Source organism: Marmota marmota, unplaced genomic scaffold (genome assembly GCF_001458135.2).
Source record: "Marmota marmota marmota unplaced genomic scaffold, marMar, whole genome shotgun sequence".
Lineage (NCBI taxonomy): Eukaryota > Metazoa > Chordata > Mammalia > Rodentia > Sciuridae > Marmota > Marmota marmota.
The window spans coordinates 1,486,250-1,498,719 of NW_026000051.1; the positions used below are offsets into that span (position 1 = coordinate 1,486,250).

Consider the following 12,470-nt stretch of genomic DNA (forward strand, 5'->3'; position numbering starts at 1 on the left):
GGGTGAGTGTGCCTGCAGGGTGAGTGTGCCTGCAGGGGAGCCAGAAGGGGCCTGCGGCAGGTCCCCTGCGCTCGCTCTTCACTGGGCAGGAGGACTAAGGGTGACTTTGTTTTTTTTGTAATCATGCACTAATTCTCTCTTATAATGAATATGTATCCTTCCACACATTCTTAAAAGTTATTTCTGCAAAAGGACAACTACCGTAGGATTCCACTCACACGAGGGACCTAGAGGATTTGAATTCATAGTGGCAAGTAGCATGGGGGCTGCCAGGGGCTGGGGGGCAGTGAAGAGCTGACATTTCAGGGCACAGAGCTTCGGTTTTGCAAGGTGAGAAGGTTCTGGAGATGGATGGCGGCAGTGGCCACACAGTGACGCGCATGTTTAATGCCAATGAACTTAGGAGCGGCTGAAAGGGTACATTTAAACACACACTCTCTGTCTCTCTCTCTCTCTCTGTCTCTCTGTGTGTGTCTCTCTCTCTCTCTCTCTCTCTGTCTCTCTCTCTCTCTCACACACACACACACACACACACACACACACACAGAGTTATTTGTAAGCATCAGGGCAGCCCTGCAGAAGGACACGGGCCCTGGGGAGCACTGGGTGAGCAGAGAGGTTGGTGAAGGGAATTGGGGAGGCAGGAAATGTGCCAGTTTTTAGCGTTGGGACTCTGCTTGGTTGGTGTGAGAAGCGTGTGTGTGTGTGTGTGTGCGCGCGCACGTGCGCGCACATGTGCACACATGTAGCCTCTCCTGCCCAGGCATCTGCCTCCTGAGTCAGCTGAGCCCCTGGAGGCCAGGGCACTGGGAGGTCCTGGCTTGTCTTCTGCTCCCGGGCCTCAGTGACTTTGAGCAAGTGTGTGCCCTCAGGGGGTTTACTCTCTCCCCTGAGGACTCCGCATGCCAAGCTAGCTCTAAAGGCGACTGTGCCAAGGACACGGGCATCGTCAGTGTGGCGTCCCTGCACGGCCTCCTCCACAGCAGAGTACCAAGCGCTGCTGGCCTGAGTCTCAGAAATGGACTGTGCAGACCCGGCCGCACCTCTGCACAGTGAGCTGGTTCCTTTCTATGGCATCCAAATCCAGGGTGGCTGCCATGGCTGTGTATGTAGGACCTGGTCAGGGGTGGCCAAAGACCTGGGGGACCCATGGTCACACTGAGCCCCACTGAGACAAGAAGCAAAGCTGGGGACGAGAGGGGAGATTTTACCTCCTGGAGCTGGAGCGAATCTGACATGGGATCAGCCTGAATCTCTCAGTAAGGGACACGTCACAGGAGCCTCGTGGATGGGTTATCACCTAAGTTGTCCCCAAGAGCAAGAGCTGGTGGGCAGGGGAAGGGAGAGCTGGAGGGTCGGCCAAGGGGGCCTGGGTGGGGTGGGTGCTTCAGGATGGCTGGGGAAGGTACACGAGGCTCGGGGAGCCGGTTCCCTGTGACGGCACAGACCGGTGGCTGGGACGAGGATTCCAGATGGGAGCATGCAGCCTAGCAGGCGTCTCCCTGAGAGCAAAGGCCAAGCTGGCCGAAGAGCAGGAAAGACAACGGCCAGCTGCAGCAGAGCTCCTTCCTGGGGGCAGGGGTCAGGGGCAGCTCCCTTTGTCCAAGCTCCATCCCTGTGGAAGAGTGGGAATGGGGTCCCTGGTGCCAGTCCTCGCAGCGGGACCCAGGGAAGCCAGAGGTTGGGAGGAGCAGAGTGACCCACAGCAAGGAGAGGTCCTGCTGAGTGGGGCCACAGCTTGCAGAGAGGCCACCACAGCCTTAGACAGAAAGCACGTCTGCAAGGCTGTCCACCCTGCGACTGTCTGCCCGACCTGGGACTGATGCCGGCGTTATCCATCTTTGCCACGGAGCAAGCCTTCGTGTTGCAAAACGCCTGATGTAGTCCTCCTGGGTCTGGTCTGGATGGAGCTCCCTCTGCTCCACCTCCTTGAAGACGCCCCAGATCACCGTGGCGCGTCCCCACCGCAGAGCACTACTACTCCAGAAGAAGCACCGTGCTCGGGAAGGCCTGGTGGGGCGTCATGAGGCTGACCGCAGTGTTGCTTGAATTAGCTCTCGCGGCAAGAGTGAATCACGAGAGGGTGCTCGGCTCCACTGGGGAACCCCAACCCAGCCTCAGTGAGAGGAGGGTTCTGTGAGAAAAATTAGATCAAGTGTTGGCGAGGGTGTGGGGAACCTGGAGCCCCTGGAACACAAGACAGGACTGCCACCAAGGAAAATGGCCCCGGGTCTCCAAACAGCTGCGTAGAATCACCATTGGATTCAGCAGTTCCACTGTGAGTTCACAGCAGGAAGAGATGAAGGGACAGCAGGACTCAGGGCAGCCTCGGGCACAATCGCCACAGGGCGACAAGCCGAGATCCAGCATCACACAGACTACTCTTCAGCCACAAAAGGGAAGGCAACTCTGACCTGTGCTATCACGTAGATGAACCCTGGGGACATTACGTGACATAGCCAGTTACTGGGAGGACAAATACTATGGGGTCCACCTACAATAGGTCCCTAGAGCCAAATGCATAGGGACAGAAAGCCACCTCGTGGCGGCCGCTGGGTGTAGGGGAGAGGGAGCAAATGGGGGTTAGTTTTATTGATGAACATGTTCTGGAGGTGGACGGTGGTGACAGTTGCATGGCCCTGAGCTTAATGTCACTGAGCCGCACACAAAAATTATTGAAATAACTTGTATGTTCATATAGATCAAAGCCAGGTCCTCATGCGTGCCAAAGCATGTACTCCACCATGGAGCTGCACTCCACCCCAACACACATGTATCACCCTAACAAAGAATGACCTATACAAATGGACTGTTTTCATATTCAGGAAAATTTTGACAGGAGGCACACACCTGTAAACCCAGCAGCTCAGGAGGCTGAGGCAGGAGGATTGCGAGTTCAAAGCCAGTCTCAGCAATTTAGGGAGACTCTGTTTCAACATAAAAAAATAAAAAGGGCTGGGGATGTGGCTCAGTGGTTAAGCACTGTTGGGTGTTCAATCCCCAGGACCAAAAAAGCCAAACCCACACACTTTAATAAAGGATTCAGATCATGGCAACAAGACACAAGGGCATTGCCCACCCCAGAAGAGGCCCATAAGGAAGGAGGACAAGGTTGGTGAACCGGGATGGGTTGGTTACCTGTCACCTAACTCCCTTGGGTTCATCAAGCTGGGGCTACAGGGGAGGGATAAGAAGGAGCATGGGGTCATTTTACTGGCACTTCAAGCCTGGAGAGGACCTGGCAGGAGGTGGCCTGGGCCTTCTGATAATGACGGTGTCAACACTGCTGCTGCTGCTGATAACAACAATCGTAGTTACACAAGCGTCACCCGGCATTAGTACATGCCAAACACTGTGTGATTCTTCAGTGAAGACTCCCAACAACCCACTTAACAGATGAGGAAACTGAGGCTTCAAGAGGTGAAGTCCTTGCCTGAGCCCACAGCAAGGCTGGGATTTGTACCCAGGTCTGGTTGAGGTCACTTTTTTTTTTTTTTTAATCTTTATTTTCATGTGGTGCTGAGGATCGAACCCAGGGCCTTGCACATGCCAGGCCAGCCCTCCACCACTGAGCCCCAGCCCCAGCCCCTGAGTCTACTTTTTCCAGCTGCTAAGATTGCTTCTGGCCTGGCAAGTTGGAGCCATGGCAGAGGGCACTGCGGAGGGAGGGAGACAGGGGGAGGGGGAGGGCAAGGGACCACTGCTGCGAGGTGTGCAGAGCCAAGGACAGGGATTCTCTGGCCTAGCTGGCACCCTTCCTGGGCCCCAGGAAGAGACTGCCCAGGAAGTCGGCCATGCTCTGGGGCAGAGGGGGTGGGCAGGGCTGGCCAAGGGCTCCCTCATGCTCCAGGCAACCATGACTTTGGCCTTGTACTTAACCAGCTTCCTTGGAACCCCCAGCACCACCCTGCGCCCTCATTGCACAGATCCCGAGACACAGCCAGAGTGGGAACCAAGTTTGCACAGAGTACGGGTCAGAGCAGGGACTTGGACAAACCCCGTCTGACCCCAGCGCCCGAGCGCCAGGATTGGAAGTTACCCCAGCCCCTCCAAAGACTAAATGGCAATGGGTGCCTGCAGTTCCTGCTCAGGGGACAGCCAGCTTTCCCAAGGTAGAGAAGGGGGTCCACAGTCCTCCTGGGGGTCAGGGCAGAGCTGCAGGGCGAGAGCCTACTGTTGGCTTTGGAGGCAGTGTTTTCCCACCAAGCTGCTTCCTGGGGCCCCAGACCCACCCTGCCTGCTCCACCTGGCCAGTGAGGCTGCTCTGTGGCAGGTCCTCATCTGTGACGGTCTTGGCACCTGGACACACAGACAGAAAACCTCCTCCCAGACCAGCTCAGGCAGCAGTGGAGTGAGCCTAAGGGTGACACATCTGCGCCTCAGGCCACGGTGAGGGGAAGGTGTGGCTTGCAGCCCGGAGGCCTTGGATCTGGTTCCTGGACCTATTCCTCACAGCTGTGAGGGTGGGCAGGTCACTTGGTCCTCCTGAGCCCAGTCTACTCATCTATAAAATGGACATATTGACATTGCCCTCGAAGATCATCGAGGAGGCTTTTTTGCAATCTAAAATCCTAGCTGTTTACAGCAAGTAGTACACAATGAAGCTCAATAAATGATGTCCTTAAAGATTTAAAAAGTGATTGTCACTCAAGAAGGGAGGCATGGCTGGGCATGGTGGCACATACCTGTAATCCCAGCTGCTCAGGAGGCAGAGGCAGGAGGGTTGCGAGTTCCAAGCCAGCCTCAGCAATGGCAAGGCACTAAGCAACTCAGAGAGACCCTGTCTCTAAATAAAATACAAAATAGGGCTGGGGATGGGCTCAGTGGTCAACAGCCCCTGAGTTCAATTTCCAGTACCAAAAAAAAAAAAAAAAAGAAGGGGGGCGTCTCCAATCTTGTTCTCTGCCCCGTGGGGCACACACTCCCGGGCCCATATCAGCTAAGAGCTGCCAGGAGCCAGAAACCTAATCCAACAAGTGAGTTGCAAATTTTTAAACACTTGGGGCAGGCCTAATTTCTATTTTTTTCTTCCAGTACCAGGGCTTGATCCCGGGGCCTCCTGCACACTAGGCAAGCACTCTATCCCCGAGCAAACCCAGCCCCAGGCGGAGCTTTCGTAAAAGCCGATGCTCGTGTGTGAGGCACAGACTCAAGAGGAGCTACTTTAGGTGGTGAAGCGGGCAGCTGCTAGCACACCCCTGTGGTGAGGAGCCAACCCTTAGTGGAGCACCTACTGTCTGGGGACAGCTGAGACCCTGATTTCTTCCCTGATCCTCACCTGCCCGAAGTTCCCTCACCCTCCTCAGGATGGGGCAAAGTAAAGGTGGAATAACGCCTGGCCCCTGGCTAGCTGCAGCACCATTACCCTGGGCTCAGGTTCTTCTTATTTTTTAATATTTATTTTTTACTTCTAGGTGGACACAATATCTTTATTTTGCTTCTATGTGGTGCTGAGGATCGAACCCAGTGCCTCACGCGTGCTAGGCAAGCGCTCTGCCCCTGAGCCCCAGCCCCGGCCCCAGTTTCTTCCTGTTTAAATGCTCAGAGGTCATGGTGCAGGTGCAAAGTGCCGTGTGGTTCACGCACAGCTTGGCATACAGTACACACTCAGCAAAGCTCAGCACCATCCCCTGTGTCACCACCTGGGGAAGGCAGGCAGGAGCCGATGGGGTCTGGAGCACAGGCCCCGGAGAGCACGTCCCTGGCCCACCTCGGGCACCAGGCAACCTAACTCCAGCACAGTGTTCTCAAGCCACAGCCCTCCATGGCTCTTGTGGGCACCAGAGAAACCTAGAGTGGGAGCAGATTCTGCCTACCAGACTCTGTCCCTCCCTCCCAAGGTCCTAAACCACCTGCAGAGAGCAGAGGCCTGTAGGTCAGGCAGGCCAGGTGCAGATCCCAAGCTGAGACTTGGTCAGACTGCTTTATTTATAGGAGCCTCAGTCTCCTAATCTGTAAAATGGGAATGACAGGGGGCACAAAACTCACGGGACTTTTTTGAGGAGGGTACTAGAGATAGAACCCAGGGGCGCTTAACCACTGAGCCACATGCCCAGCCCTTTTTTATATCTTATTTAGTGACAGGGTCTCATGAGTTGCTTCGGACCTTGCTAAGTTGCTGAGGTGGCTTTGAACACACAATCCTTCTGACTCAGCCTCCTGAGCCCCTGGGATTACAGGTGTGGGCTACTGTGCTTGGCATCTCGAGACTTTTTATTTGGAATAAAATAATAATAATAATGATTTAGTGATAAAAACGAGAGGCTTAGGCAGTGGTGGACACAGCCAGCTCCTCCTCAGGTTTCTGGTTGTTTCTGCCTCCCTCCCCGCATGGCACCCCTGAGCGTCAGGCCCCAGATTCAGTCCCCATAACTCCCTCTGGAATGGAAGTTCTCTGTGGCCCAACTCACACCCCTTTTGGAACCAAGACCCCTGTTACCATGTTGTTTTGCCCGAGAACCCCCACCCCGCCTGTCCCCTGAATGCTGGCCACATGGCAAGGGGTGAGAAAACCCTCACAGGCCTGGCCTGGAGGTGGAGGCCGAGGTTCCCTGAGTGCCCCGGGCATCTGGAGGTGTCGCACGGGGGCGGAGGGGCGCTTGTCTTCCACATGGGTCCCACAAGGCAATAGGCAAGGACAGATGGTACTAACCGAGAGGGGCTGGTGGCAGCCAAGACTTCGGAGACACAAACCAATAACCAGCGGCCCCTGCCCCCCCCACTTCAGCCACTCTCTTGGGAAGAGCAGGTCAGCACTCCAGGAGGCTCTGAGTGGGAGGGACCCCAGGCCCTGTGGGGAGAAGCCTGGCATCTTACAGGCCCCTGAACCCAGCCGGGGTGGGGCTCTGGGGAGCATCACAAGTGCTGCCTGTGTGTGGTCAAGGACAAGGACCCCAGCTGTGGAGGGAGTCGAACAAGGACGCCTGCTGCCCAGGACACCCCTCAGGCCCCTGAGGTCACTGCCCAGCCCCAGCTGCCCCCTGGGCAGCGGTGCCCTTTGTCCAGAACAGGCCCCTGGAGCTTCCCGCTGACCTCTGCCTTCTCTCAGCCCTCACTTTGCGAGGGGCCTCCTCGGTGCGTCAGGCTCTGACTTCCCCAAGCCAGAGGCCTGCCCGTTTCTGGGGCACCCTTCCTACTTTAAACTCATTAGCTCAGTCCAGCTGGCTTCTGAGGCCCTGCTGGTCCTGCGGGGCGGGGCGGGGCCAGCGGGCACACTCACCCAGGAGCAGGTTCATGAGCACCTCCTGGCCGGCCAGCGTGCTGCTCTTCACCAGGCAGAGGATGGTACCCCCAATCCAGGGGATGCCGTGGCCGGTGATGCCAATGAGCTTGACCATGGAGCGGGCACTGCCCCACGACGCAGCCCGGCCAGCACATACCCCCAGCCGCTTGGACATGCAGATGTCGATGGCCAGCAGGGAGTTGAAGGCGATGCCCTTGAAGGAGGGGTTCAGCTGCATGCAGTCCTCCTCGGGCAGCTGCTGAGACTGGCGCCGCTCGCGGGCCCCGTCGCCTGCGGGTGGGGGCTGCGCCGAGGGCCCCGAGGCCTTCCTGCCCGAGCTCCGGGGCTCTGGGGTGCCCTTGGGGGGCTGGTTCAGGGACAGGAACTCGGCCCTGTTGAGGACATTGCTGCGGTCCCGGGCTCGGGCCCGGCTCTGGGAAGCTGGCATGGTGACCTCGCTCACCCTGAGCAGGCCGGTGCCAGCCCGGCTCGCACTCCGAGGGCCTTCTCCCCAAAGGCAAGGGCCAGCCCGGCTGCCGCTGCCTGCTTCCCCGCAGTGGCTGTTAAATATAGAGTGGAGGATTGCATGTGGCTGTTTACCTCCGGCTGCCACCAGGCTCCGAGGGGATGTCAGTGCCAGCTGGACAGCCAATGAGCCCACCCATGCCGGGCCAGCGCCAATGGAGCTGCAGGGAGGTGGACGAGTCCACAGCTGCCGCCTGGCTGCCTGGGCCTGGGCTATTTAAATCTGCCAATGGCTTGTCCCTGGGCTCTGGGGCACTCTGGGAAATGTAGTTCTGCTGTCCTGGACTCAGCTGTGGCCTCAGCCTCTGGCCCAGGCAGAGTCGGGTCCTGATTTAACCCCTGAATTTACCAGGTTCCTCTGAGCCATCCAGACCCCTGGGAGCCAGGCCTGCCTGCCCCCTTGGCCTGGGCAGCGTGGACCTAGTCCCATGGGCTGCAGGTGGAGCCCTGGCCACAGGCCTTTCTGGGCATCAGATGATGGAATTGGTGACATCACTAAGAGCATCATGCTGGGTCCCTGGGGCCAGGCCAGCTCCTCCCCCGTGACAGTATTTCATTAAGGCGGCAGCTGGGTTTTCCTTCCCTCGCTCTCTTTTTAAATCTGTGAATTTGGTGTGGTTGATGGCAACCCAACCGAATGCAGTCTGAGGTCTGATTTCGTGAGATGGAGGGGTAATGGATGGTGGATAACAGGTCTGCCAATGGAGGTTGCCAATGGTACCTGGTACTCTGAGTTTTGCCAAGGACAGGAGAGCCACAGCAGCTGCAGGCAATGCACAGTTACTGAGAGCCGGGCCCCGTGCTCAGAGCTCTGTCCCTGCCTCCGGGAAGCTCACACCAGTGGGTTTTCATGAATGACACAAAAACGGTCACAAGTGTGCAAAGGTGCTGCAGGGCCACAGAACCAGGGCTCTGGGTCTGATCTGGGGGTCAGAGAGGGCTTGGCCCAGGAAGGAAGAGAAGGCGAGAAGCCCTGGGCAGGGGCAAGCTCTCTGCACTGGAAGGACAGAGGCCATCGTGGCTGGCATGTGGGGCGAGGCCGAGAAACTGCCATCCCGAGAGGTCCTGGCTAAAGACTTGGGATATGAGCTGGGCCTCCCCGTGGCTACCTAGGTGACCTCTGGGAAGAGCCCTCTTAGGGCCACCTGGACCTGTGTATGGGGGCTGCCTGGAAGAATCAGAAGCAGACATCCTGGTCTCATCACTCGGGGAGGCCACTGATGACCTGCCTGCCCAGCCCAGATGGAGGCAGAAGGCTGAGATTTCTCTACCAGATATGGAGCCTGCCACAAACCAAGGCCCACCCCACAGTCCCCCAAGGACAGGAAGTGTGTGGGGTAGAGTGAACACTGGCCACAGGGGCTCTGCCACCTGTCAGTTCTGAGACCTCCAACAAGTCACATCACGTCCCTGAGCCTTGGTTTTTCCACCTGTAACATGGACATAATAGTGCCTACCTCTCAGGTCTTTGCAGAGTTCAGTCCCTACCACAGAGTGAGCCTTGGGCTCTGTGGGTTAGAAACTGATTCCATTTGACACAGAAGCACAGTCTCCTCTCCCCTCTGAGAGCCCCCTTCAGAAGGACCTGCCCTCATCCCTGATGGGTGAATGAAGCCAGAGCCCAGGAGCCCTCCATGTGAGGTTCCTTGCAAATACCCTGGCTGGGTCCAGCTGGGCTAGTCGAGGCTGGCCTCACTCCTCCTCTTCCTCTTCCAGAGGGTTCCACTCAGATTGGGGCGCTCTGGTAGCAGGGAGGTCCCAGGCTGCGTTCCATCCTGCCCTCGGGTGTGTGCTGTCTCACCCTGCACTCAGAGGGCTGTGCTTTATCACTGACCTGACTTAACCAGTGATACCCCCATGTCACAGACGAGGAAGCCGAGGCTTGGAGGGATAAAGGCAGGAAACCAAAAGTAGGGGGAGTCCAGCTCCTCAGCAGTCCCTGGGCTGGGGAAACCAGGGCCTTTGGACTCAGATCTCTCAGGCCACAGGGATCTGTTTGCTCAGCTCTCCACAGGGCACCCACCTTACCCTCCCTGGGCGGGGCCCATGACCCGGGCTGGCCTCCACAGGGGCTAAGAAGTCCAGCCCAGCGGGGGCTATTAATAATACCTAGGGGCTGTGTCAGCATTTCGGGCTAGCTGCAGCTGCCAGCAGTTCTGGGAATGCCACGGGGTCTCATTTAGCTTCAGCCCCGCAGTGGTTAAGACACAGGCTCTCAAGAGGGACGGCCCCAGGTTCAAACCACTTCCACTGAATGACCATAGGCAGGTCCTTCCACGCTGCCCAGCCGGTTTCCCCCTCAGAGGGCTGGTGAGGGAGTGATGTGAAGGCTCACTCAGCCCAGAGGGAGCACAGGGGAAGCTGTACTCGCTTCCCCTGTGACCCTGAGACTGCTGCTGTCCTCGGCAAGCTGGGGTGACCCTGGGCAAGTTCTCAGCTGAGAAGCAAGTGCTGTTCCTCAGTCCATAGACTTCCTCACAGCCCACCATCAAGAGTCTTGGGAAGCATTCATTCATTCCTTCAATACTTTCATTGATCTCTTCCTGCAGTCCAGCCAGGGAGAGGCCGGACACGCGGCCCTGACACAATTAGTGATCTGTCGAATGCCACAGTATCACCTGATTTTTTTTCTGTGTAAATGTTACTACTTTTTGAAGTACATGCAATAAATACAGACTATCTATGGGCCCCTTCACGCTTTCTGTATCTGGGCACCGCAACAGGGAGCTCAGCTCAGCCCACCAGACCCCACAGGTGTGCCAATGCACTGTTTCACTTAATGGCTTTAACACACAGGGGTGTGTGGGTCAGGATGGCCGTCTTGGAATGGTGTTGAATACAGTAGTCACAGCGTAGAAGCAGCTCGTCTGGAGTGTAGCACGAGGCAGCCCACATCACTGCCACATCCCAGAGGGCAGACACGGGGACATCCTGTGGCCATGTGGCCAAGTGGAACACTCCGGACACTGTCGCCTTTCCATTTATGGAGACACTGTACACCAACCAAGCATTATTTTAATAGTCAGAAAAGAATATATGTTAAACAAACTATATCTAAGTGTGAAACAGCTGCATATCCAGCACAGGTGTATTTGTCTATTGAGATAGACAAATATACAAATAGACATTTAAAATAGGATCGTGTTGAACATTCTTTAAAAACTTAGCTCCCGTTTCACCCACCTATGTAAGCCTGGCCACGTCCCCATGACGACCCCTTTATTTTCCTAGGCTGCCTGATAAGCCTGCTGTCACACAGTGGACACCATCTATATAGGCCACTCCTCCATCCTTCGACATTTAGGTTGATCCCATTTTGTGACAACTGTACTCAAAACTGTCCCAGGACAGCCATTCTTATCCACATGTCCCTGTTCATTAAGCAGAATATAAAGAAGGGTTAAAGTGGCAGGTGCCAAGTGAAACAGTGACTTGGGGGCACCCCATGGGGTCTGCTGGGCTGACCTGAGCTCTCGGGTGCAGTGCTTAGAGGGACCTTGGACAGTCCTGGGCAATAAGGTGAAGTCTGGCCTCCCTCTGCCCATCTCAGAGGAGGAAGAGCAGACTCAGTGGTGACATCACCTGTGAGGCCAAGGCCAGAGCTGGGACTTGGGCCGGCCGGTGGCTCTGACTCGGCCTGAGACCTGTCTACACAGCCGTGCAGCCCAGGGCTCTGCACAGCCTTCTGTGCCAGCACTGTGGACTGCTGAGGGTCAGGGTGGGGGCCATGAGGCTTGCCAGAGCCCACAGCTGCTACCAGGGTCCAGATCCAGCCCTCAGCCTAACTCTCTGGCTCTAACCACTTGTCAGCACTGCCTCTTCCCTGAGAGAAAGAGTTTCCCGGCAGCTTTGTGGGCCCTGGCGCAGTCTGGACATTGCAGCCTCCAAGTGTCTCAGATCCCTTTCCCACCATTAAGAACAAGCATATTCCTCAGTAACTTGCACTTCATACTTACTGCAGGAGATTCGGAGGGCAGGTCCCTGCACCACCCGGTGGGACCTCACAGCAACTTCACAAACAGGTGCTTTGTGCCAGGGCACCAACAGAAAGACCAAAGCTCAGAGGCAAAGCGATTCTTTCCAGGCAAGCAGTGAGCCAGATTCAAACATCACCCTACCCCCACCCCCTGCTGTTTTTTCCTTTTATTTACTTATTTTTTGAAGTATGTGTCACTATTTAACAACCCACACACTCTGCTTATTTATTCTTGGCTAGTGGTGTTCATGGTCTGTGTTATCCTACTAACACAGCAACACCCAGGGGCAGGAACCACTGTCTCTTTGCTCCTGGGTGACACCCAGGTGGACAGGTAGGGTTTGGCACATAGTAGGCACTCCATAAATATTGCAAGAATGACTGATTCCAGAGCCCGGCTCTAATCTACTGCAGACCTGGCAATCAAAGACCACCGGCCAACACAGGGCTGTCGTTTGGGGTGATGATCCCAGAAGAGAAGGAGACTCCAGGGGCGGGGGGCTGGAGCAGGGGCCGGGAGTCCCGCGGAAGGCAGTTTTCATGGCCACCTCCCCAGCCCTGGCGCCCCCGCCGCGGATCGCTTTCTCAGTTCGCATTTCTGAGGCCGCTCCTGGGTTATTTTGGTCAGGAAACCTGATCCTTCGCAGGGTTTATTTTAGCACCTTGGAGAACTCCCAGTGCCGCACCCGATCCAATCGGCAGCGCCGGTCTGCTGTCGCCCCCTCCGTCCTGCCCCGGCGGCGGGCA

General features: G+C 56.5%; 1 protein-coding gene across 1 annotated transcript in view; it reads right to left on the reverse strand.

The window, feature by feature from the left end:
- Plpp7 (phospholipid phosphatase 7 (inactive)) overlaps positions 1-7,972 on the reverse strand; it is a 15,191-nt gene extending 7,219 nt beyond the window's left edge. The window contains exon 1 of the mRNA XM_015497424.2: positions 7,220-7,972. Within this exon, the coding sequence (XP_015352910.1) occupies positions 7,220-7,670 (451 nt within the window). The 5' untranslated portion in view covers positions 7,671-7,972. The remainder of the gene's footprint in view (positions 1-7,219) is intronic.
- Between the last annotated feature and the right edge of the window lie 4,498 nt (positions 7,973-12,470).